The sequence below is a fragment of the Anser cygnoides genome, chromosome 1 (assembly GCF_040182565.1).
Source record: "Anser cygnoides isolate HZ-2024a breed goose chromosome 1, Taihu_goose_T2T_genome, whole genome shotgun sequence".
Lineage (NCBI taxonomy): Eukaryota > Metazoa > Chordata > Aves > Anseriformes > Anatidae > Anser > Anser cygnoides.
In genome coordinates this window covers 129,969,561-129,995,927 of record NC_089873.1, presented here as the reverse complement: position 1 = coordinate 129,995,927, position 26,367 = coordinate 129,969,561, and the positions used below count along the sequence as shown (strand labels likewise).

Sequence of the window (26,367 nt, the reverse complement as noted above, 5' to 3'; positions counted from 1 at the left end):
AACATACACATAGCATTATATTGTATGGCAAGATGTATAACAAAAATACACCATCTTAAAAAAGAAAAGCTGCAAATCAGTATTAGAAAACTAGCTCCATTTTCCTCAGGACTCAAAAATAGACACTCCCATGTGGGTGGGAGTTGTAGTAGCTATGATCAAGTAGAAATAATAGAGGTGGTTGTCCTTTATCAAAATAGCTGTCCTCAAAAAGCTTCATTTCTGTGTCTCCTGTGACTGCGTGAGCGTGTTTCCCTGAGGCGGCGGCTGGGGAAACGTGCGGCTGTCGTCCCTGCAGGGAGCTGAGCGACGTGGATTGCGACGGGGCGCTGACGCTCCCCGAGTTTTGTGCTGCTTTCCACCTGGTGGTTGCGAGGAAGAACGGTTACCAGCTGCCCGAGACGCTGCCCGACACGCTGCTGCCGGATTACCTCCAAGCAGGTAATACCCCTGCTGCAGGCCGTGGTCCTGCGGCTGTCTCAGGAACTCAACGTGCCTCTAAAACAGGCTTCGTTTTCCGTGTCGCAGGTGGAGTTGAGTTCATTGCTTAATGGCTCCCCAGTTGCTTTTTAAAGCACGAGGTTTTAATTCTGTTTATGAGGCGATTGCCGAAGAGGGAGTTCGTGAAAGCACAAAACGGAGATGCGAAATGTACCAGTTGTCGGCCTCTTAATGCCTGTCGCTCTGCTCCCGTGTACTTCAGGTGCCATTACAGCTAAAGTGGCAGATGATTACCTGTAGCAAGAGGTGTATGGCTTTTAACTCTTGGTGACTTTCCCTTATGTGTCTGTCTTTAGAAGACGTGCTGGAAATAGTGCTGGACTGCTTTGGAACTTACTGTGCTAATATATGTGTTGGATGCAGTCACCGGTTGTACCAAAGGGTGAATTTTGTTGTAACTCATGTTATGTGATCCACAGCTTCTGCTATAAATAATTTGTGCTAATGACAGAGGGATTACAACAGTTTGTGTAGAACGAGGATAAATTAATCCAAAATACAACATACCTCAGTAACAGAGTGCAGCGAGAGACATGCCCTTTCGTTTCTTCTCTTCAGTTATGTCTCTTATAATTATAAATGAACGCTGAAATATATACTGTTCCATCTGAAAAATGTGCATGACTTTCTAGGGCAAGGAGGATTAATCACAGATGATAATTATAGTGCTAAGGGATAATATTTAAGACCTAATAAAATCTCCATTAAATTTGATGGCACTGAATGTATTAAAAGGCAGGAAAAGAGCAAATCAAGCTGCAGTTAGGAAAATTAAATGTTCACCCTGTATCAGATTTGTGAAATAATTTTTGATGGAGTCCATGTTCCTTCATATCCAAAGGGAGAAGCTTCTGTAAAACCTGCACCTTCAAGTCTTCATCACTTCTAGTCTCTCTAATTATGACATTCTCTTGTCATAATTACAGCTACCCTTTTCCCTCCAGGACCACCACTTTGCTTGCTAGCCTCACTCCTGATCTCATCATAAAATAGCTTGTAAGCTTCTTCATGCAGGTTCTTGTTGGCACGTCTTCACATTAAGCATTTTTGGGTAACCCTGCAATGGTAGTAACTATCTACGGTGGTATCAAATCATTACATCAGTGGAAGGAAGGTGGTAAGCTGTGGTTGTTCTCTGGGAGTCCTCTTTTCACAGAATCACAGAATTGCAGGGGTTGGAAGGGACCTCAGGAGATCATCGGGTCCAACCCCCCTGCCAAAGCAGGTTCCCTAGAGCAGGCTGCCCAGGGAGGCGTCCAGACGGGTCTTGAATATCTCCAGAGAAGGAGACTCCACAGCCTCCCTGGGCAGCCTGTCCCAGTGCTCCGTCACCCTCACCGTGAAGAAGTTCTCTCGCATGTTGGCGTGGAACTTCCTGTGCTCCATTTTGTGGTCATTGCCTCTTGTCCTGTCCCCACAAACCACTGAAAAAAGGTTGGCCATATCCCTTTTTCTCCCACGCTTAAGATATTTATAAACATTGATAAGATCCCCTCTCAGTCTTCTCTTCTCAAGGCTGAAGAGACCCAGGTCTGTCAGCCTTTCCTTTCCTTTTCCATAATTTGTGCCTTTTAGCACTGAGCCCTTATCGCTTCCGTAGATGATTATTGTTTCATGTGTTGGACACAACCAAGCATTTCAGACTGATTTATGTGAAAGAGTGGAAAGGACTATTTGTTCCAGGCACACTAAATACCACGGGTAATAAGCTAATGCTGTTAGTTTGAGGGTCTGAAAATGTCTCACGGTATTTTGCTGCCTATTCAGAAATCTTAAGACTTGCATAATAAAAAGTGCAACATCTCAACACATTGTAGCACAGTGAATCACAAGAAAGAATACAGACCTGTTTGTATCAACTTTTGAAATAAAAGCATTGATAAATAAGCAAATCATCATATACTTACCTAAAATGTCAAAAGATATATTTGTTTGTTTGTTTTCATGTTTTCAGTTTTTATTTCTCTGAAACTTAAATTTTAGTTGGATGGTTAGGAACATGATAAAGATTTCTGGAAACTGTTTTTAATTAGGTTGTATTAAGTTCAGAATAAAACAGGCTGTTTCATTCCTGGTTTGATTGGAGCAAAATATTCACATCTGATAAGACTGTTAAAGCTTCAAATAAAGTGGCTTGGAGCATAAGACTTTTAGAACAAATTAATCTTGCTAGTTTTATGGCTTGTTCTATAAACTACAAGTGCAAGGCCAAATTCTGTCCTGGCACAGCTCCACTGACAATTTGACCCACCACCTTATTTTCTGAAAGTTTTAATAAAAACAAATTAAAGAAAATCCGTAAAACTATTTGCCCTGTATGTAACCCACTGTATTTTAAATTACGACAGATTTGCAAGAGCTTAATTTGTTTGACTGAACTAGATGCTACCCAGAGACTAGGAATTTGACCTGAGAACTGGTTATTCTGCCTTTCAATATATTGATCTTAAAGAAAAAGGGTTTTCCAGCTTTTTAAACAGATTCATGTGAGAATTAGTAGTCTTGTCGTGGTACCAGTGGAAGGAGTTGAGCCTACAGATTAGAAGTGTGGTTCTTGTGAATTTCGCCATGAAAAGTTGCAGGGTTGATTTTTTTTTTTTTTTCCTGCTCTCAGTGCTGTTCAGTCAAGGAATACTGAAGATGATATATACTGCAGCAGTGACTGTCATTAGTACATCTGTACATAGTACAGTGTGCTTGCTTTTTACCGGCCTTCAATTTTAGCATGTTATGTAGATTCTACTATACTTTTCAGTATTTAAAATACCAAAAATTAGAGTTGAACGTTTGGTAAGTACCTTTAACCTTACTAAGACAGCAGGATATAAACTATAAGGCCAACTAAGTTGATACCTTCTACAGCAGAAATGATACTTGTTAACACTTTCAGGACATTGTGTTTTTCAGAATTCAAGATGGAAAGATTTTCTTCATACTTTTGTCATCTGTCATTAATATATCAGTTCTGATGTGTAGAAATGAAGGGCAAAATGATGTCAGGTTTTTAAGAAGAGTGTATTAACCAAATACTTGTCATGGCTCTGGCTGATTTTTTTTTTTCTTTCCTTCTTTTTTTTGGTTTTCCTTTCTCCTCTAGCTTCTTTGAAGCCTCTACGTGACTGCGCACTGTTTGATTCTTACTCTGAGTCATTGCCAGGCAGCCAACAGACTCGGGACTTCAGCCGGACGGAGGTGAGGTGTGAGGAAGGCAGCTACCTGCAGAGCACAGAGCAATCGGACAGCCTCGCAGTTGCTGTTGTATGCGTAGCATGTGTAGCAGCACAGCTGTGAGTCTTCAAGAGGACTTCTAGAGCATCTAAGTTTAGCGTTAAGCCATCTTACACTCCTCTCTCAGCCATTCCCTGTGTGTATGGAAAGGGCAGGCAGATTTTTTCAAAACAGGTTCCCACAGAATGGAGTTTGCAGTAGTCATCAATGGACTCCAGCCTGTCTTGATGCTGGAGTCTGTGTGGGGAAATAAAGCTTCACTGTTGGTGTCCTGCTGGGCAGCATTTAGCCCTCCTGTGCTGGGATCCAGCAGTGCAGAGCAGAGCCCACGATGGAGGGGGAGTGTTCTGGCACAAGGGAAGTGTTTAGGGGAGATTTCTCATGAGTCCGAATGGGTAAGAAATATCAGTTTTCAGGTGCAGACCTTGTCCTAGGTCTCCTGACAGTTTTTGAGTCTTTCTTCCATTTCCAGAGCTCCATTTACATACATGCAGATGAAAACTGTCTTGGCTTATCCTGGTTCCTTCTACCTTCCTTCTGTGGGGACTGAAACTCTGAAACTATCCCCAGTTTTATGCAGTATGGACATGCATAGTTCAGGTCTAGGTGGTTCAGTCCCCATTCTCATGTCCAGCCTTCTAATAGTCTAAGGAACAAGCATCTAAGGATGTAGGTAGCAATTGTAAGGAGCTGGAAAGGGTGTTTTGAGGGAGGAATGGGGAAGGATTCTTAGGGATCCATTGTAAACAACATCACAATGGATGTCAGCCTTGTAATGAAAGACTACTGCAAGCAAAACTAAGTTAACGAGAAGAGTTTATTATTGAGGTTAAAAAGTGAGGCTTTAAAGATTCTGTATGTTGAGCTAACCATGGCCACTGAGTTGTGCATGGATATTTCAACTCTGAATATACACGCCAAGGGATTTAAGGGTTTAGCATTTAAGGCAGTGAATCAAGTGTCAGGCTGACTGCAAGAATGGGCTTTCAGCTAAGAATTGTTAAGGCTCTGAAAATTGCTGTGGATTGCTGCCGCGATTGAATACAAGGTCCTTCTGATGCTGCTGCCAAGTTTAAAAAAAAAAGAAAAAAGTTGTGGTGTGTCATGCCAGCTCAGCAAGGCGTTTCTCCAGTTGTTTCATCCCTGTGCCTGGTTCTGGGGTGTTACTAGATCAGAACCCAGATCCCCTGTCAACAAATTTAACTTGTCTGATAGCACCGCCAGGCAGGCTCTCCTGAACTGCACTTCTAACGCATCCGACTGTTATGTATGCTTGATAGTATTGCCGTCAGTGCTTTTAACATCCACTCTGTCTTCTGGAACTGTTAAAATACGTGTGGATCTCCCTAGTGTGTTTGCTGGGTATCACTTTTATACAGCAGCTCAGCTAAAGTACAGCAGTTGTATTTGATTTTGAAGGCAGTGCTATTATCCTGGTATTCTGTGGTCTAGGGTGTCCTCGTTCCAGTTAGGATGCTGGCTTCATAAATGATCACCCAGATACGCAAAGTAGTCTTTTGTTAGTGCAGAGTTGTGAGGAAGTTTGTTCTTCAGTAGAACAACTCTTGGGACTGCGAGATTACAGTGTTCATGTGTGTATTTCAGAGAGCTCAGAAATCTTGCTTTCAGAGTCATCTTCTGTTTCTTAGTTATAAGATGTCATTTCAGTAACCTAACAAGTACAATTCCATAATCTTATTAAATGGCCGTTTTTTAGACTCTGCTTGTTTGTGGTCCTTGAATGTACGTGCAGAGTAAGGATAAAACTAATAGGAGATCATCTCCTAAGCAGTTAAATTGTATCTTTTTTTGCTTTTTAGATTTTTCTGTTGCAATGGAGATAATAATAGTAGGAATATTGTAGTAATAATTAAATATCTGCAGAGGGTATACAGCACAAAATATTAAACAACAACAACAAAACAAATCTTCCATTTTGCATTTATTTTTTCACTTGATTTCCAAAATTTAGGGCTTTCAAACCTCCTGTGCCTTATCTCTGCTCTCCGCTTCTTAAGACATTCTGTCCATAAAGGCTAATAACTTGCAGATTACTGTGCTGCATTTACAGTCAGATAATGTTCTTGGGGGGAACAGCTGGGTGTTCTACTCCATTTCTGTTCTGCAAAACCAATCTTTTAAGGGTAGGTTGAAAATAAAGAAGAAACTGTAACATGATTGCCTGTTGGCTGAGAATAGATAGTGTTAGCTGAGTATATCACAATTGTTTGCCTGTCTTTGCTCTGTTTCTTCACTGTCTGGGACCTAGAGGTGTTAGGCAAAGCTCTCAATTAGTCTGTTGCAGGGCCTTGCTATTTCGGTCCTTTGTTATCCAAAATTAGTGGAGCACAAAATCTCATCTCAAACCTGAGTTGAGAATGATTTTGACTTGATTTTTGTTGCTGTTGTTCAGCTGATGTTTCTATAATCAGAATAAATGCTCTGAAAGAGTTTCATTTGGAAGGTCAGTGATTCACCTCCCATTCATCTCACTCTGTGGGAAGCGCAGTAATTCACTGTTGCAATTTAATTTGTAGCTTGGCTATTTGAGGAAATGCAGTTTAGATACCTGATCACTCCATTAGAAATACTGTATTATCAATGCAATCTCTGTGCCTTTGTGTCTTTCCATGTCTCATCAATTCAGACTGTTTAATTTAATTTCAGAAGACCATTTTTACTGTGACTGCTGAACTACAGTACTACAGTACAATGGAGACAATTCCTGAATATATCTGTAAAGAAATTAATGGCAGGAGACAGGTCACCAAATAGTAGGCTTTGTTAAACTTAAAAAACACACGAATACTGGTAACAGTATGCTCAGGAATGACAAGAGTGACTGCTTTTTGTTAACTAGAGTTTTGTCTTTTCATTTTTTTTCTCAAGTTTTTTTGTTTCCCACTCTGATTCTGGTCTTTTTTTTTTTTTTGGCTCCTTTCCACAAGCCTTCTCACTGCCAAACGCTTAAAGATAAGACACAAGATTTCTCACTATATGCATAAAATGACTGTCTGGGGTTGCTCTAAACTCTCTCAGAAATGTCATACTCACAGTTCATTTAAATTTGTGAGTCATTCCATCGACTCAAGCATGCAGTGAATTAGGTCTTTAGTCTTGACACTCTTTTCTTAACAACTGATGAAACCAAGACAGAAAATAGCGTCACGTCTAATCTACTCTCATGCTATAGCAACACCAAGAGTTGCTATTTATTGTGTGCTTGAAACATAAATCCTTAATGTCAAAAGATGAGTCTGAATCATAATAGGATCCGGCAATTTTGAGACATTCAAATCTGAATTGCTTCTGTGCCTCTTCCTCCCAACATTTTTTCTTTTTGTTTGATCAGCTTGAAGTAGTCTGTAGAGAGCCACCTGGTCCAGAACCCATGGTTCTCTCAGATGCGGCAAGCTCTGTAGCTAAGCCAGTTGGTGACCTTTCTGTTTTCCTTCCCTGTAGCCTTGATTGTAATATATAATGTCATGGCTAACTAGGAATGTTAAGTATTTTGCTCAAACATTTTCATGGTCCAAAAGCTATGGGTCAAAAGCATTAGGGAATCCCATGTGCAACTTTATGGAACAAATGTCATAGCCCTTTACTCTAGACTTGGCCCTGACCTGAGGTTTTTTAAAATGTCTGAAGTTCTGTTTCTGAACCTTTTTTTTTTTTTGAAGGCCCATTGGAAAAAACAAAACAAAACAAACCAGCATTGCTTAACATTTAGAGAAGCTTGAGGTTTCTGATGTTTGATTTATAGTTGTTTTGGCCACAGAATTGTTCTTACAGATAATGGTAGTAGAATTTGTTCCTGTTTCCTCCTTGGTAAGCTACGCAGCAGAGGTTACAAGAACCACAAATGCTTATATTATAAGTTGCTGCTGAAATAAAGAACAGTTAAGGAGTAAGACTGGTGCGAAGTTCCCCATTTTCCCATCAGAGGGACTGCTAATGAATGCTGACATGCTGATGAAGTTTTCTTCGCCATTTCTGTGAATGCATGCAGAAAAGAAGAGAGTAGTCCAAGTCAGCTACCTCACCCAGCAGACTTTAGATGCAGAACTACTGACAGTGCAGTACAGCTTGAGCTTTCACTGAAGAGAGTGTTCTCATGGAGGGAGACTAACGTGTGAAGAGGCTGGAGGAGGTTTCTTCAACCCTAGTACAGGTGTTATGCCCAGAATAAAAAAGAAAACACAGAATGTCATTACTCTGTTTTGGGAAGTCTCTCTTTGCATATAGCCCTTAGATCTTTGTGATTCATTGTTGAATTGCTTCTTTAACTAATTTCAGGAGTGAAACTGGTGTACCTTTAAAAGCAGAGAGGTGCAGTTGTCTTTTTAAAGCTCTTCTGTGCTTCTTTATCGAATAAAGCAAGTCTTGGTACAGGAGAGAATATCACTTTTATTTGTGTTGGTCCGTGTTCTTAACTATTTGACTATGGAAATGTGTGGGTCTGCTATGTCAATCACTATAATAATCAATCTTCTGTCTTTAAGAAGACATCAGCTGAAGAGGTGCCTGATAACTCTGCCCTGTTACAAGATACAAAGAAAGATGACAAACAAGGTATTCAAATAAATCATGTTTTTTATTTTTTTTCTTTTTAGCTCTTTTTTTGTGATAATTAGTAATTCCATATTTCAGCCGATAAATGAAACGGTATGTTTAATTTCTAAGCTAGCTGTATGTTGCTGTAGGTTTAAAGAGACAACTATTGACAGCAGCTGAGCTGAAGAAAAATATATGGATGGGTTTGCTTCAAAATTAGTTTTATCACATGTGGATGATATGAAATACACCTTCTAAAAGAGGCTTAGTCCAAAAGCAAGTAATATTTTTACTTCGTATTTCAACAAAGTTTTAATTGTCATTATCAGGAATTTTGTAAGAATAAAAGCTAGGTTGTGCCAAATTTTGGATTTCCCTTTTTTCATCAAATAGCAACATTTCAAAACTAGTTTTTATTCCAAATTAAAAAAAAAAAAGTAACCACCACCAACCCTGTATTTTCTTGCAAAACAAGTTTTGGACAAACAGGACTGAAAATACTTGATTCATTTATGCCACTTGAACTATGGGAACAGCAAGCCACGTGTAATTGAATTTCGTTTTTGCACTCAGCAGCTACTAGGGCTCCCAGAATTAGCATTGGATCATAGCATGGTTATTGCCTTTTATATTCTATTTTCACTGACCTTTCAGGTTCTCACTTGTTGTCCCTGTCCCTCAGCTGTGGGACTATAACAGTTGCGGGTATTTTCTTGTCTGATTCCCAGAACTGTGGATTATACATTCATAAAATAATAATAATAATTAAAAAAGGGGGTTGGGGTAGATCTTGACCTCCCATCTGTCCCCACGATAAGGAGCTGCGAGACCAGGTAGTCCACATTCCTTCCAGTTACAGGTGTGACCAAGTTTGGCAGATTCCCAGTGTCCCTGGGTCAAAGAAAGGTTGTCAGAGTTGATGGGTGTTTGTAAGACATTTGGGTAAGTCAGCATATTCCACAAAAATCGTGTTTTGTTGATAGGATGTGTTTTGTTGTAAATCATAAAGTGTGAGAGCAGGACTTGAACCATGAAGGTTATTGCTTTCAAATGCCGAGGGAAGATTCACTTTTTACTTGAGGAATTTGTTTTCTTCCCTGTTTAGGTGAAGAACTCGTGCTTTATTCTGGGTAGGTGACACGTTAAATCAGATGGGAAGCTGCTTTGGTGCATGCAGTCCTTCACGGCTGAGGATCTGCTGTATTTGTGACAGAGATTCCTGCCTTTTCAGCCAAAGAACAAATGCTCTTGTTCTACCACTTATTGCTATTCTGGCAAGTGAAGAGCAGATTGCTGTCCTGGCTGAGAAGAAGTTCCCAGACATCAAGAATCTGTAGTTGAGGACTGTAGAAGCAAATTTCCCTGCATTTTCAAAACGATACGAGTAAATTAGCTCCACTCTGTGAGCTAATACTGTTAAGTGGGGGAGATAGTGCAAATAGAACTGGATCCAAGAACCAGACTTTTCCCACATATGTTTTATTTGATAAAGGCAGATGAAGATGAGAGATTTCATTCTGAGTGGTGATTTATTAGTGTATTACACTGCATTAAAAGATGCTACAAGGACGTCTTAAGAAAGTAATTAATAAATGATGCATAGACATGGATGGAAGGGGAGTAAGCACAAAGCATTGTGATTTCCTGAATTTTAACCCTGGCTCTATCAGTGCCATTTGACATAGCTGGTGAGGCTTCAACTGCTAAAAGCTGTTGTCTCTATTTTGCCCTGGGTTTCGAGGTTTGTAAGTTCAGAGAGATGCGTCCCAGCTGTGTTGTGTTGGCTGTGCAGGATCGTTGCGTTGCTGAAATACAGCTCCTTTCTTTTATGCATTCAAACCCCCAAATTCTCAAAATTAGGAATTATTTGGCAACTTGGGTATAGGCCTTTCTGTTCTTGACTTTTGTGCTCCTAAGAGTAGTTACTGCTTTTGGGTGTTTGGTGTTTTGAAGGTATTTTGCTACCATTGGTTTCTTTTCGTGTACGTTTGGCTTTATTAGACATTACAACTGATTTTGTTTTAGATGTTGCTTTCTCAGAGCTGATGTCTACAGATATTACGTGCACATATTAAAAGAATTTTTTTTGTTTGTTTTAATAAGCTCTTAAAGTAAGCACCGCTGTCAAGACAATACCAAAGGATTTTCAGCACTTGACTGTGAAAACAGGTAAGAAGAAAACAATACACTTGTTAGTGCCATTAGAATTTCAATCAAATGTTTTTATATCACAGTGAACCTAAATTAGTGTATTTTGATGTAATTTTTTGAGATCCTTTTGCTCTTGTAATATTATACTATTGAAATTAGCTTTTACCTCATAATGACTACAACTTGCACAAGTAATCTTAGGTAGTACTTCAGGATGTCAGAAGGTTCTCGTTTTCTTTCCCTTGTTTTTACTGTATGCGTGTTCTTCATGTGTGGGAAATATTTATGACATAGCATTCTGAAAGGACTGTGAATTTTGTTTTTCTGTACTACAAGTGAAATGCAATTGCATCTTGTTGATAAAAGGTCTTCTCCAGTATTAAACAAGTATGTAATATTTTGGGAACTGTTCTAAAGCGGCTTGTTACTTTGAAAAGAAATCAGCTTTTGCGTTTTCCATCAAGGAGTTTAAGGGTAGATAGCCTTTCGGAAACACGGATCTTGTGGCATATAAAGCATTGACACATCCTTTTGATTCAAGGGTGTTTCTCTTGTGAAACCACCTATGTTTTTTCTTTCTTCAACTCCAACATACCCTCCTTGTTCCTATCATACTGGAAAAATGTATTTGTGGAATGTCATATGTGAAAATTACTTAGCTGTTCCAGAAACTCTCCATGCATTCAGTTCAGTTCATCAGGTCTCCCTGGCCCTCCTCTCTGTTAACCTCTTTCCTAAAGTGGTAAGAGTGTTGGCAAGGGCCCAGGGAAGCTAAAATCTGGACCTGCTTTCGTTTCTTTTGCGTAAATGTTTTTACTCATGAAGATATCCTTGATTAAGAAAACTGACCCCAAATGTCTGTCACAGCAGTTTTGCCTTATAGCTCGATTTATCCATGGCTGCTCAACAGCTGCATGCCTCATTTCCCAACTTTTTTTTTTTTCCTGGCTTCTTCCCAAACACTTGGCAGCTACCAGATGTCCTATCTTCAGCTCCTATTCTTGAACAATTGCTGCTTCTCCTACAGCTAGCAAGCCACACACACTCTCAGACGCACACTCCCCTCTAAAGTGGAAAGGGGGGCCAGTGACACTTTCAGTTCTGTTCTCCCCATCTCTGCCCCCCACTTTTTGCCCAGTAGCACCCCAAGCAGTTTTATTTTCACTTCAGTATTTCCATCTTAGGTATGCTTAGGGAAATATATATATATAGTCACCTGCACATCACCTTTACCACTATTGTTGTTTTTCCCCATGTCCTTCATCTCCTTGTAAGGGAGCTCTTCTGGGTGCCATCGTGATCCTTTATCAATGCTGCTGGGTTTGCATACCAAGGGAAGCAGTGGCAGATTTCCACCCCATTGCCCTGCCTCCTGTTGCTCTGGGAGTTTCACCTGTGCAGTCCTGCACATTAAGGATCTGATCAAGCACATTCTCAGGTTGCACAGTAAGACCGATGTTAGAAGTCAAAATATTTGTCTACCCAGTGTGCTAGATAAAGCACAACAACTGAGTACTTATTTCAGAATCAGTCATCATTCTGAAATGTCATCATAATTAGTAAACTTCAGGATGCAGATTCAGTTGGGATGAAGCAAGAGAAAATTTACATCCTTCGTTTGGGCTATTTATGTAAATTCAGGAAAGATGATACTGCTGCGGTTCATTAAGGAAAAGTTTTCTTTGCCATCAGACTAGAAATTTGAAGTCAGTAAAATCTTCACGTGCTCAACATCTCTGCAAATCTGTCTATTTTATTTAGGCTCCTAAGTGTAAGATCATTGTTGGCCTTAGACTTTTAAGGAATTAAGAGCCAAATTTGTGATCATTTAAATTTTACATTTCTGCATAGGCCACTAATAAGAGATAAAAGGTGAGTCACTACAGGTGATTTAAACTGGGGAATTATTTTTTTTTCCTTATCAGTGCAGCATGCTTGCACCTTTTAGAGCACAATTTTCCACTCAAGTTTCCGTCCTGTAAAGCAGGGAAGCACCAGTTGTGTATAGTATGTTAGGCTACAGCCAGAAGTTACGGAGTCAGCATCCTTGGGAATGTTATAATGAACACGTACTGGGAGAGGGGGTGGGAGCAGTTAAACACCTAAACTGGGAACCTTCACGCTCTCCTGTAGTGTGAATGAATAAGTAAGTCCATCATCATACATGATTTTAAGTGGTCCAGACGAGGCTGTTCAGTTCATCAGGCTTTGCCAGGAATAATACAAACTTCTAAATACTAACTATACTCAATTTACTCAACAGCTTTAATTTTTTATCAGTTTCATGTAACTTAAGCTTCTCTATTCATAGCAATAGAAATAGGGAAAACTTGTGAACTGGCTAAATATTTTTGTATCATCTTGAATGCTTAAGTTGTGCATATGTGTAAACCTCCACCTCACACATGAACCATGCACAGAGTGCACCAAAATATCTGCACGCTGTACAGAAATGCTGCCACAATTCTTGTTTGCATGCCCTAGTAATGAACTACCTGTTTTATAATAGTATTATATTTCATTTTATTAAAGGTTCACACTAAGGCTAGGTCTGGGTATTGTGTAACTGTAGACTCAAATTTCCTGATTTTCAAAAGCTTAAAAGAAAATCCTTGGCAGTAATATTATATTGCCATATTTTTTTTTTTAGTAGTAGTCATTTCAGGTCTCTCTCTTCCTTTTGTGTTTTCCTGTGTACCTCAACAAGATGTCCTCAGAGTTCTCATTCAGTTCAAAGACTTCAATTTTACCTGTAGGTTTTTTTTTTTATTATTTTGTTTTTTAGAAGAAAGGCTTTCTAAAAGAAGTATGAACAGAATTACTGTCTCCCTAAAATAAGAAAAACTTGATGGTCCTTAAGCATGGCTTAGCTTGGAGAGAATTTATACTTCCTGTTTCTAAATGACATTTATTTAATAATTGTGCATGTAATTTAATAATCAGCAATTCAGCATTGGAAAAATTGGGTCATATGGCTGTAGGGAAGCAGTTTCTAAAGTTGTGCTCTCTGGGAGTCTGACGCAGGGAGAGGGGGATTATCACCACTGCATATTTTAATAGTAATTCCCTCTTTCTTCCTTAGTTGCTTTACTAAGAGTTTGTTGCACAGAACTCTGGAATGACTGTGGGCCAGTTTGCTGGTGACAATAATCTACTAGAACTTGGTTTATGAGTGTTTTTTGTTAGTTTTTCTTTTTTTTTTTCTTTTTTTTGTATCACTGTAGCACTGCATGATCCTGAAAGCATATTTCCTTTATGAAGGAACAGTGTGTGGCTCTAGACGTGCCATATGCTATTTCTTGTGTTCTGTATGTCTCAAGCCTCTTGTGTAGGGTCTATGCAGTGACACAATACAAGCCATTAAAAGGTCAGTATTTGCCAGCTGCTGCCACAGGTAGCTCCTGCTCTGTTTGGGGGAATCTGCTGTGTTCTCATGTAGTGCTGTACAGCGACTTTGTGTGTGCATTGGGATCACTTACGCTGCTGCAGTACTTTGAGGGTATCTCAGTGGGCTGAATTTGAAAGCACTCACAGAGACATATTTTGTCAAGATTATTTTATGTTAGCGAGGAGAGTAACAGTTCTCTGGTGACCAGCAACAGGACCCGAGGGAACAGCATGAAGCTGCGACAGGGGCAGTTCAGGCTGGGTGTCAGGAAAAGGCTCTTCGCCAAGAGGGTGGTCAAGCACTGGAACAGGCTCCCCAGGGCTGTGGTCACAGCACCAAGCCCAACTCACTTCAGGAAGCATTCATTTGGACATTTTTTTTTTTGGTGGTCCTTTGGGGACCCAAGAGTTGGACTCGATGATGCTTGTGGGTCCCTTCCAACTCAGGATGTTCTACGGTTCTATGAACAGCCAAGTCTGTGCAAACCAAGGAACAGCTTCGAGGAGTAACCCAGAGAAGGTGATTCAGTACTGTTGTTTTCCTATTACGTAAAACCCGGTGGAGGTGGCAGGATATTCAGAATTCACCCACATAAAATAATCATTTTTTTACGTTGATAGAAATGTTTTTGGCCAACACTTAGCCTGTAAAACTTTCTACCTTAAAATATCATTCCTCCCCAATGTCAAAGTAACCTCAACCTGATGTGTTAAAAATTTTTATGGTTGGCAAGAACATGGACTTTTACACTAATTAGTTGAAGTACTTAGGAAGGACATAAACCTTTGTGCTTGGGGATGTAGGAAAACAAATAGATGTTTGCACCAGGAGAAAGGTGTTTTCTATGGACAGCTTATGCTATTTCTGTGTTGCTTGCCAGCACTTCTTTGTCAAGACAGCATCAGACCTATTGCTTTCCCTGCTTTGTGTTAACCAAAGTAGAAGGTGAGGTTCTGACTATGCTTTCAAATTCTTAGGACATTTACATACTACAGAAAGAAAGGGGAAGGAGAAGTGAAAACAAGTCTCCATTGCTCGTGTGGGATGAGCAAGCTCTCACATCCACATTTGCCACACTCCCAGTTTTAATAAACACTGATCCCACAGCTCTTATTTAGCATGATTTGTCTTAGCAGGTGATTTTTCTTTTCTCTTTCAGCTCCTCAGGAACCTAATGCACTTAAAGCCAGACCCAGATCCAGGTACCACTTTCATTTCTGTTTCGGGATAAGACGTACATTCCTCTGATGTTAGACTCGATAACTGGTGTCGCAGTGTTTTACTGGTGCCGTGCTGGAAGTACCGCTCAGATCTGAGAGATTTACCAGGCGGGATCTGTAAGCTCTGGATGCCCCAGGAGCACTGCCTAGCACCCTGTGGTCTCGGGTCACAAGGCGCTGGCACTTTTCTCCATCTGCCCATCCCGGCTGCCTCCTCGGGGTGGTGTTGCTGTTGAAATCGGGGCAGTGGCTGTGTATGGAGGGAGATGCCTCACGCTCCTGCTGCAGCAGCAGCAGCTCAGCTCTCAGGTGTGGGTGAGTGCATCCTTTTGTCAGCGTGCGTGTGCGTGACTGTGGCTGGCTGGTTGTGGTGGAAGAGGCTTACGGACTCACGCTGCTACGTGAGGGAAATGGCACCTGCTGAATTTGGGTATTTTAAAGAAGAGGGAGACCTGTGCAAGGAAATACTGTGTATAAAATAATTATGTATTGGTTTGGGTTCTTCTGTTGTACAGCCATATCATTCGTTCACCTTAAAGCTTTCATTTTTTTTGAGCTGGTCAGGGGAGCTTGATTTCTTTTTCTTAGGCAATGAGAGTATAGCAAGAGCTCCCTCCCTCTAAGCTTGTCAAAGGCTGCTAATTAGAGAGGATGAGCAATCCGCATAATGAATGAAGGTAGAAATCCTCTGTTCTTAGGACCCACATCCAGAAAGGCTGAACTGCCTTGTCTGTCATTTTTCTGCTGCTAGCCAAAGCTTTTTTGTCGTCACACTGTTTTAAATTCTCTTGCTGTGTTACAGAATCGTGAAGTATGCAAAAAATACATAAAAATATTTTATGTAAGACACATACAAATATATTTTAAGCAAAAAAAATGCATAAAATAGTAAGCATTGCTTAAACATTTGAAAAAAGTCACTTGAATGTGACTACTGTGTCACACATGACAGTCTCACATGTGACTATATCTCACTGTGTCAATGCAGAAGTTGGGGCTAAAGTTCCCTAGGCACATCCTTGCACCCAGACCTTCAGCCTGGCACAGCCTGGAGGGCTCTACAGCCTCAGGGCTGTCTGTCTTCATGCGTGCCTTACCACCAGAGGCTACGATTCGAGTCTCTTACAGCTCCCAGCTCAGGAGGCTGGCTCTCTAGCATGAGCTGTGCAAACTCTTAGCTGCTGACTCTTAGGTGCCCAGGTCTGTCTGTTGTAAGCAGCGATTCACTGTCACAGAGCTCTGTGTTGGCACTGCTGCAGCAGGCATATTTTTATCTCATACACATTGTCTTATTCTTTCTTTAAAAAAAAATATATCAAACTGTTAGGTTGTGCAATTGTAAGGCAAGTAAAATATATACCACATATTATGGAAAATAAAAGTTTAAGAAAGTAAAAAACAGGCAAACAAAAAACATCAAAAAAACATTCCCATTTATTTCAGAGGGGTTGGGTTAGGTCTTAAATGATAGGGCCATGGAATTCAAAGCTCCACCAAGACCGAAAAATTCAGCATCAGCAGAGGTTTTTGTGTCACATGTAAATTTTGAAGCAATTGCAGCTTTCACTCCTGTATTTATTAAAGTTTACATCAGAAATATAGGATCAGCATTGCCAAATGTCTGTCCCGCTAAATAGCTGTGTTCTAACAACAGCCTGCTTGGCAAGAAAAGATCCGTTTCCCATTAGTGGGAGTTATTTCTGTTCTCCTCGAATGTGTTTTTGGTCTTGCCTGCCATGCATAATGTATTACAGTAAGTATAACATCTCACGTTGTCAATGCTCATTTTGAACAAAACTCTCGGTCTTGCAGAAAAAGCTGGTAACTGCAACAGCTGAAAAATATTGGACATTATTCAGCAAAATCAGAATTCTTAGCAAATGCGCTGCACTGGGATTAGCATGATATGGACTTACCTGGAGCAGCCTAGAAAGGTGTACTGACATATGTACTTGAGCAGTATGGGCTGCTTTGGATTCACTCCGTTTTTCTGGATTTTTTTTTTTGGAATTTGGTGACAGTTTGCTCTGAAAAATTTACTCTGGTAGTTAGAATATTACAGTTTACAAAATGTGTACTTGCAAGAGGCAAGTTGAAGCTGTACCTCTATATACACTACCCTCACGGTTGTGAAAGGCAAGCAACATAAGCTGTAAAGAGAATTATTTTTTACCCACGTTTATTCAGAATAGTTGCTGCAATTATCCTAGTGGCAGATAAAGTTACACGAGAAGAGCCTGAAACTGTGGTATAAAAGGCCTTAAAAAACATTAGCCTTGTAAGTGTGACCCGTTTATTTCCCCATATGCTTAGTTCCCTCTGTTGCCAAATAAATCTGCCGTGTTATAAGGGGAACTTTTAGTCAGTAGGGTGAGGGATTTCCACCATGAACTTGAGTTCTGGTCAGTGTATTTTTAGATACTATTCACTGTAGTTGTTTAAGATGAATTTCTGAAATTAAGTGTTTTCTGCTTTTATATCTTTTCTTCCTTAGGTCTTATTCTAGCACATCAATAGAAGATGCCATGAAAAAGGGAGAAGAGCCCCCTACTCCACCTCCAAGGCCACAGAAATCACATTCCAGAGCTTCCTCTTTGGATCTGAACAAAATATTTCAACAAAACACACAAGGTAAAGTTTGCTTTCTTTCCTTCTTTTGAGACCATTTAGGTTAATTGCATGTTTGGCAAATTGATCTGTTTGCACGAATGCTTGACAATATGTGCATATGCTTGTCTGTGCTATAGACAGTAATATACTGTAGAACAGAAGAAGTTGCACTTTATTGCATTATATCACCAGTGAGGAGAAAAATCACTCTGTTGCCATAATTAAGGTGATTATAATGTTTTCTGGCACGATAACAGGAAGCCTAACATATGGTAGTCTGTCATCACTGACTGTTTATAACTAGTCTTGCTGTTTAAACAGTTCTCATCAGTAACTACAATACATTTGATTTTTATTACTATTTAATTTTTTGTAGTTCAGAAGCAGAAAGAAAACCCTGAATGTTTGAACTGGGAGAAAGTGTAATTTGTCGTGCGCAAACGTTTTTGATGTTAAAGTCTTCCATATGCATGGGGGCAATCAGAAACCATTCTTTGACTAAAAAGAAAGGGAAATTTCTTTTGACATGGGTACATGTTGAGGGGAGAGAAAGATATAGAATACTAGCTGGAGGGAAATGAAGGAAAACCATTCTCCAGTGCTTTAGTGTTGGAGCATTGCTTTTGTGTTGCACAGCGAGTGGTGGAAAGAGGAGCTGTTTGTTCAGGATAGCAGGCACCCAGCGTTGTTGTGCTCTGCCAGTGTCCTTGAACCAGGCCAGAGGTTTGTGCAGCGCACACCAATCATCTGATTCAAGGACTAGGTTAAACATGGTCATGTTTATGCTTCAGAGGAACGCCAAGGTCTGACTGTGTCAAGGAATGTTTTAACTGGGTTCTCTTATGTGGTTGTTGGAGTTGAAAGGAAAGAGTTTCACCTCTTGCTTTATAAGACATTCTTTTGTGTCAAACACCAGGCAGAATTCAAGAGTCCTGTTATATGTGCTGAACCCTGAAACTCACTAGGAATAAACAAATTTTGTTTTTTCCTTACACAGAGAAGCAATTCTCAATCTTTGACTGTGGTTCCTGTGCAGGGATCTATTGCCCCCAATTTTGATTCCACCAACATCAAAAAGAAAACAAATGGAGCCAAGTACACATTTCCTAAGGCAGCAAATCTTCTCAGAATCCAGATAAAAAGCATAACTGGAAAGAAATAAACTTGGATTTAAGTTTCTCTTGGAACACGAATGAAAGGAGAATGTAAATTTTCTAAGAAATCATTCTGTGAATGAAAAGTAACATCTTGCTTTGAAATGGATCTTCTTGAAAGTCACCATTGCTTTTGATGTAAAGTAAATTCTTCTGGGCAACTTAGCAAAGTGAAAGTGTTATAAAATATGAGTGACAGAAAAAGGATAATTCATCGATCCATTTTGTAGTACTTCATCACTGGAAATGGGACAAGTAATAGGGGATAGGCAATTGCTCATTTGGGAACCAGGAAAAAAGAAAAAGTACTTTCATTACCCTAAAACTATTCATCATACTCAGTTCAAAATTACAGATATTCATAGCTGGAATGAGAATTGGCTCTAGGTTGACAAAACCTGAAATACTGTGTGCTACCAAATTGCAGAAATGTGAAAGGTCTCCCAGAGGTTCAGCTTCCTTCTTTGCCTGCAGGGTGTTGGCCTACAATTTTCTGTCTCTTGAATGTGCCCTGGTGGAAATGCTAAATGTTTGGGGTGGCCTTCTTTCAGTCTCTTCTAATGGAGCTCTTATATTTTGTATCAAAAATGTAAATACTCATTGTGGAAGAATAAGGAGAAATTTGTAGCCTTAGAGGATTTAAGGAAGAATTTCTTAAACAATTTGTAGCCTTCCACTAATAAGGGTTCCAGTCCAAAGTCTGCATCGTCAGAAAGAGGAGGAATTAAATCAAGCCATCCCTGCACCCCCAGCTACCATGGTGCATTTACCTTGCTTTTGTTTCATTAAAAATGTCTGCATTGGAAGTGCTATTTTCAGGTCTTTATTCTACGAAGAAACGTGAGCATGCTCTTTTCCATCACGAAGCCCCGAATGTTCGTTATTCTGTAACATCCTATTGATAATAAGACTTTCTACATCTGCTTTATTTTCTTCTACTTCTCTTGTTTTCACCACCTCCCTTTTTTTTTTTCATTCTTTCCCTATTGGACTTGCTTTTCATTAGAAGTTCCAGTCTCATCATTTCGTGTATTCAGATACCTTTGTCACCTAAAGACAGTTCTTCCTTGTGGGGTGGTCATTGTTTAATAGCCAAATGCTCTAATGAGGTGCAATTTCTAAAAAGAGAGTTTGCAAGAGAGCAGAGAAATGGAGAGCTGTCACCTTAAACCAAAGAGCCCTGGAAAAGCAAGTGAGTGTGCACGCTCGTGTCAAGTAAATTGCTGACACTTGTATAATAACGAGCTGTATTCTTGTTTCTGCTGACAGTATAAAGCATGAATTTAGAATAGTTTCCATCTGCAATCAGAAGATACAATTATATAGATCATGTGATGGCAATGTACTATTTAGGTTTCTTGGTGATTGCGATAATATACCCTGGCATAAATATCGAACCTGATGAGTGTCTATCTGCAGGCTAGTTAATCACCTTCTTTCCTAATGTACTCTTGACTGATTTTTTGCTTTATGTTTTCTATCTGCTTTCCTTCCTTCCTAGGTTTTAAAAAATAGTCTCATTGTTAAAGCTGAGCCACAAAAATTAGCAGCTGGAGCGGCCATCCCTTCTAGCACCTCTAGTACCACTGTGTTGCCTAGTGTCAGTACAGAAAAACAGACAGTACAATTAGCCATTTTAACAGCTTTCAGGGTACATCCTATGTGATTAGAATAATTCCATTCTGGCACACTGTTTTTTGTCCTATTAATTCTTGTTCAGAAATAATCACAATTCTGTGAGTTTGGTGAATAATCTGCTCTGGCAAGAGTGCTCAGTAGTATTAAGTTCTGCTTTCAGTTCCTCATTGGTCATGTTGATCTATGGGTACGATGTCTTAAATTGTAAAGTCATCAGTGGTTTGGAGCATTTTTGGGTGTATTTCATTTTTAAAGGGCAGAAAAAGAAAAATCTCTTTTCTTAGGTAAATTCGGCCAATGACTGTGGCAGATCCCTGTTTTGTTTGTGTTTTGCTTCATTTACTGCATGTGCTATATCATGCTTGCCACCCATATTGTGATAACCTAAAAAAGAACTAACTTTTCAAATTTCCCATAATTATTGAACTGCTCTAGGCAAGCATTCTAGTAGTATACACGAGAGTATTGTTGTTCTATCTATCTGTGTGTGTGTGGATGTGTGGATGTGGGTGTGCAAGAAAGAAAAAGTGTGTGTGTGTATATATATATATAATACCTTCTATTTGTGTTCATCAAGGCCACGAGTCAAGATGACACCGTAATTTTGGAAGACAACGTACGTGTGGCAAGCTATAGGAGTGTATTTTATCATTTACTGAGCTGGTTTTTCTCAGTTGTGACCTGAAGAATAATTCCGCAGGTGATATGACATAGTTGAGAAAACATGTATGGTAGAATGACCTTATTTTACATTAAAGAAACCTCAGGAAGTTCAACATTAGGGTTATTAATTACTGGCATCAGTGAAGCATCATGCCTATTGCCAACTGCTTTTTCTCCCCCAGACTGTCCTGGGATACCCCTGGTTTTTGCTTAGCTTTGAAAGATGATGCGTGTTTTCTCAAGCCTTGCACAAACAAGTTGCCACAGTGAAAGTTTCATTGTCTTGAGGCAGACTATTTCTAAAACCCCACTAGTCCCTGGAGAGTTTTTCCCGCAGTATCCATGAACGAGGCTGTTAGTGAATTTAACTAGGGGAAAATCACTGCATACCAGCCCATCCTGTGAGTGCATGAGAATTTCTGTTAAGACTCATTAAGAGAGGGAAATTTTCTATTTCTTTTTTATGCTGTAGTCTCTGTGTTAGCATCTGACAAAAATTTAGCACAGCTAGATTCTCAGTGTATTTCTTCTTGTTGAATATATAATCTCTGGCAGTTGTCCTATGTACACATGAAGAAAATATTTGGCTGGGTTTTATGCATTCCTGGAAAGACAACAGCAGGTTTTAAGTACAAAAAAAAAAGTCAGTTTAAATACGTGCGTGACCTGGTTTACATCTTCATTTCTCCTCTAGCCTGCTGTCTAGCCAGATACAAGCCGACAGCTCCTAGCGTGAGCACTGAGAGCCTGTGGCCGACAAAGCTCTTCTGCACTGTTCACAGAGGTGTTTGCAGAAATAGCTCCTCTCGGGGCTCCTTGGGCTCCCTGCTGCCAGTCCCACCGATGGGGTGAGGGAGCAGGCACTGGGGGAGCCAGCATTGCTGCAGCGCGGTGCCTGCGGGGTCTGCCACACAGCCACGCTTCGCCCTCTCCGGCAGCAGAAAGCCAGGGTCTGCCTCGGGGTAAGAGGGGCTGGGGCAAGTCCCAGCTTTACGATTAAAACCGAAAAATGCACCCACTGTCTTCGGGCGTTTTGCTCAATTACATTTTCTGCCCATGACAACTACTAAAGAATTTAATTCTAGGCGGTGACAGCAGTCTGGGGCTTGTTAGGTTGATATTGATGCCTCTGAAATAGAATTAAATATATCAAGTGTAGAAGACATTTTATTTCCCACTTAGTTCCATTCCTGAATTTCATAACTTCTTTTAATTAACAGTTCTGTAGAACAAAAGATACGTGTTTGGAAAAGAGGATTTGCTTTGATGAAACAACATAGTTGTCATAGGCAGCGTAGTTTCACGTTGATGTGGAAGCAGACTGAACGTCTCTCTGTAATTCTTCAAAACAGCCCTGTAACTATTTACAAATGAATTCTAGACTGAATTTTTTTCAGCGCTCGTCTGCTTATGAACCTCATCTCCTGCTGAGGCTGCCCCTGCAGTGAGGAACACGTGCAGCACAGGCACCGTTTCATGTGCGGGCGTGTAAGCAAACACTCGGTGTAACTTGGGTTCGCTCCACGGGGGATGTGGGTTTCAGCCTGTAACACAGGGCTAGTACATTTATTTCTTTCTCTCTTTCACCATGTGAGGTGTTAAGTACCACACGTACTTAGTAAAGAGGGAACACTCTAATGTATGAAAAAAGTCCTTTTTTTGATACCTTTGAAGAGCAAAGGTCTTCTCTTTGATGCTTCCATTACTTCGAGTGCTCCTTATTTCATTCAACTAGCACAACCTTTCCGTGAATGTATGGCCTTGGGGTGTTTATTTGCCAAGTGTGGAGATTTCTGAAGAGCAGGAATCTGTTGAGATGTTTTTCATATTTGCACGTCCACAGACAACTTTTGTTTATTTCTGTATGGTTTTAGTCCAGGTATCAAATAAAATAGTTCTATAATTGTGTAGGAGAGAGGATGTGGAGAACTAAAATGCTGCTGCACTATTATATACGTTTTTATGGAAACTGATCCAAATACTTACCCAAATACTGTTTTCAGCTGTTTGCAGCTACATCATATTTGTAGCTCAGGGAGCAAATGCAGGTAACTTTCTCTTTTGGGCACATGGAACTGGGTACTAAAACACCTGCCAAAGTTAACCTAGGTAGGTATGGTTATTGCATTATCTTCTGTATTATTTACGCTTATTGGTATTTTCTAGGAAATATATGTATGTATTGAGGTTAGCTATCTGTAAGTCTTAGCTACCAGACAAGCTTTTCAGGAATTATGGAGTCATGTTGTTTGTGTTACCATAAATACCAATTTCCCAATTAACTTCTTGGTTCAAAGTTGAAGTGACAAGAGGAATCTAGAATAATAATGCACTTTTTAATGCTGAATTTAAATCACAGTGAATTTCATTAAGTAATTACTTGTCATGAGTCCTTCCTCTCATCACGCTTGTATTGCTCTCTATTTAGTAAAATCCAACTACTTTATTAAATAATAAATATAATAATAAATATAAATTATTTAAATATTAAATAATGAATAGGACAGAATTTTATTCATGCTGTAGTATTGTGCTATCTTGCATATTACTGTCTTGTGTTTGTTAATCAGTCCAAAAGATTAAATTAAGAAGGTGACAATTCTGGACGACCTTTATTTTAGCAGAGCAATAATGCCTACAATCATCTGCATAATATTCCCTTTTGCTGAATATTGTTTGCACAGTATACAAGAGTTCTGATGTCAGCTTTATAGAGTTAAGAGTGCAGAGTCCAGTTAACATGTTCAGTTGTAAGGGTTGTAATAATTAAAATTAAAATTTAAAAATGTCTTTTACACTTAAACCAAAGCATAGAGAAGCTAAAATTGAGCTGATATTCATAATACTTTTTCTCAGCCACTGAACCACTGCAAAGAAAATATTGTGAAATGCTTTCTTAACATAAATTTTGCCTTTTTTTTTTTTTAAAGCAGAGAATAGCTTTTTCATTCTGTCACTGAAGCTTCTGTTTCCTTGCAGTCTTGTTCCCTTTAAGAATATATGTGTCAGTGAACTAAGCGTATTCTGAATAAAATATGAAAGTTGTCCTCTGATTTGCATGGAAGAGTTTTATGCCTTTCAGCCTTTTAGAATTTTTTATGAAGGATATATGTGTTTACAGCTATGTTTACAGCTATGTAGCTAATTTCTTTGCCCAGATGGACAAGGACATAATCAAGATTGAACGGGCTGAAGAAAATAGTGAGGACATAAATGGATGAATGGTTATTAAATGATAGGAATCTGATGGGGTAACTTATTTCAGCATCTCTAGGTATTTAAATTTCTACGTTTATCTCTAAGGGCTTAGTCCAGAGAGTACTTGTGTGCAAAATGGGGTAAATCTTGCTGGCCTTTCAAGTCTGTTTCTTGACAATTTGTGAAAATTGAACTTCTTCTACATGACATTCTCAATTTTTCTAATCATAGCACTTGCATTTCTAGGATTGAGGAATGGTTTGTGCTGTTTTCATTCTATTGCAGGTTATCAAAAATGTGAAATATTTTTATGAAATTCTAATCCCCAAAACTCTTTTCTAGTGAAAGTTGCTAAAGTTGAAAAGTTCTTGACTGCCCTACCAGCCCCAGTGAGCTTGGCTGACCTATTTTCATGGTCCTGTTTGGCGTACTATATCCCATGAAAAAAAAAAAAAAGTTGGTCCATCCTAGAAGAGCTGGAGGTCTAGGTTAGACAGTTTTGCAGGAAAGGATCTCTTGTTTCTCTTGTGGAAAAGGGGGGCAAGTTGCCTCCCTTGCGAGGAAGACTGCAGATGCAGATACTGCCAAAAGTCTGGAGGGATGGGGATGGCGGGCGGCAGCCCGTTGCTTTTCCTGGCTCCCATGTGCCAGAGTTGATCTCTGTTGGACGTGGTCACAGCCAGCAAGTGCAGGTGACGCCTCTCTGGGAGCACCCAGAAGTCCCACTGGAAACCCTCGGGGTGAGAAACTCAGTCAGCGTGGATCTGTCAGAGCTCGGTGGAGGGACTCTGCCTCCCTGTGGGTGGAGAATGAAGCTAAACGTGACGGGAGAGAGCAAAATCACGAATAGCTCTGCTCATGGAACGGGGGAGGGAGATGCAGTCTCCAGGCAGAAACACACAGAAAAGGAAAGGGTAGAGAAAAGAGTAACCAGAAAGTGAAGTGGTTTAGGGAAGATGAGAGACTGGAAGTTAAAAATACAGAGGTTGTGGATATATGACGAAACAGAAGATGGGACAGGTGTTTAAAAAAAAAAGTCTTCTTTACAGTGAAAACATGCTAAATTGCATAGATTGGGCATTAAAGAAAAAAGGCATCACAAAAAACAAACAAAAAACACAAAAATCAAAAACCTTTAGTGGTGTCTTTCTTGTTTAATGTGGAAGTGGCCCATCAAACCTGTAAGGACACCAGTCTCGTACATGAAGTTGCACACCCGAGAGTCCATAGTGCAGAAGCAATAGCGCTTCATGGCTGGCTCTCTCTCTTTCTAATCACCTGGAAAGTACTTAGTGTTCAGTGTGTTTAGCGCATGGAACAGCTGTAGCAGGAGTGTGTCTGTGACAGTATGCGTGGGGATCACTGGCTGTGGAAAACAAAGCTTAGTTGCTGAGCAGTTTCCCCAGACTAACTGAGAAGAGAGGTTTTATCAGTCAAGCTGCATGCCCCATCTCCAATTCTGGCATTGGCGATGCTTTCTACAATCTTTCTACAAACCTGATAACAAAATTACTATTAGGAATCTAATTTCTTTTTTTTTTTTTCATTGCTGTTACACACTGAAGATATGTTAGTGAGAATTATTAAAACAGATGCCTGGACTAAAGAAGGTATTTTGCATCACCTTACTAGGATCCTTCACTAAATTTACATTCCTGGCTACAGCTCTAAGATTTTTTTTTTCCTGTTACAGCTTTCTAAAAGCATATTAGTGAGAATTAATAAATCAGATCTCTTGAAGAAGTTATTTCACAATTGCTGTGCTAAAGTATAGGAATGTAAATAAATGAAGGGTTGCAGAGAAGGATCCAAGTAGTCAAATTTCAGTGAACAAGAGGAAAGTTTATAAGACAGGTAAACAGGAATTGGATTTCAAGCATAGACACAGAACTTTCTTCTGTGACCTGCCTTTGGCAACGGAAGAGGAAAAAGTATCCCAAACAAACCAGCCTCAGAGTGGAAGGCCAAAATAGCCAGCTTCCTAAAGTACCTAAGGCACTCAAACAACTGGTGAGAACCCTTTCTTTTTCAGTATAATACGAGTAATTCATTCTTTTGGCTT

The 26,367-nt window shown here is 39.8% G+C and overlaps 1 protein-coding gene across 3 annotated transcripts in view; it reads left to right on the top strand.

Moving 5' to 3' along the window:
• The window catches only part of REPS2 (RALBP1 associated Eps domain containing 2), a 96,338-nt gene that overhangs the window by 42,933 nt on the left and 27,038 nt on the right, over window positions 1-26,367 (top strand). For 2 of the 3 annotated variants that reach the window (XM_066981470.1, XM_066981457.1), the window contains exons 8-13: window positions 299-441; window positions 3,599-3,693; window positions 8,232-8,301; window positions 10,387-10,452; window positions 14,982-15,024; window positions 17,537-17,673. In XM_066981470.1, coding sequence (XP_066837571.1) covers window positions 299-441; window positions 3,599-3,693; window positions 8,232-8,301; window positions 10,387-10,452; window positions 14,982-15,024; window positions 17,537-17,673 — 554 coding nt within the window. The remainder of the gene's footprint in view (window positions 1-298; window positions 442-3,598; window positions 3,694-8,231; window positions 8,302-10,386; window positions 10,453-14,981; window positions 15,025-17,536; window positions 17,674-26,367) is intronic. The other variant, XM_066981465.1, reaches the window with a different exon arrangement.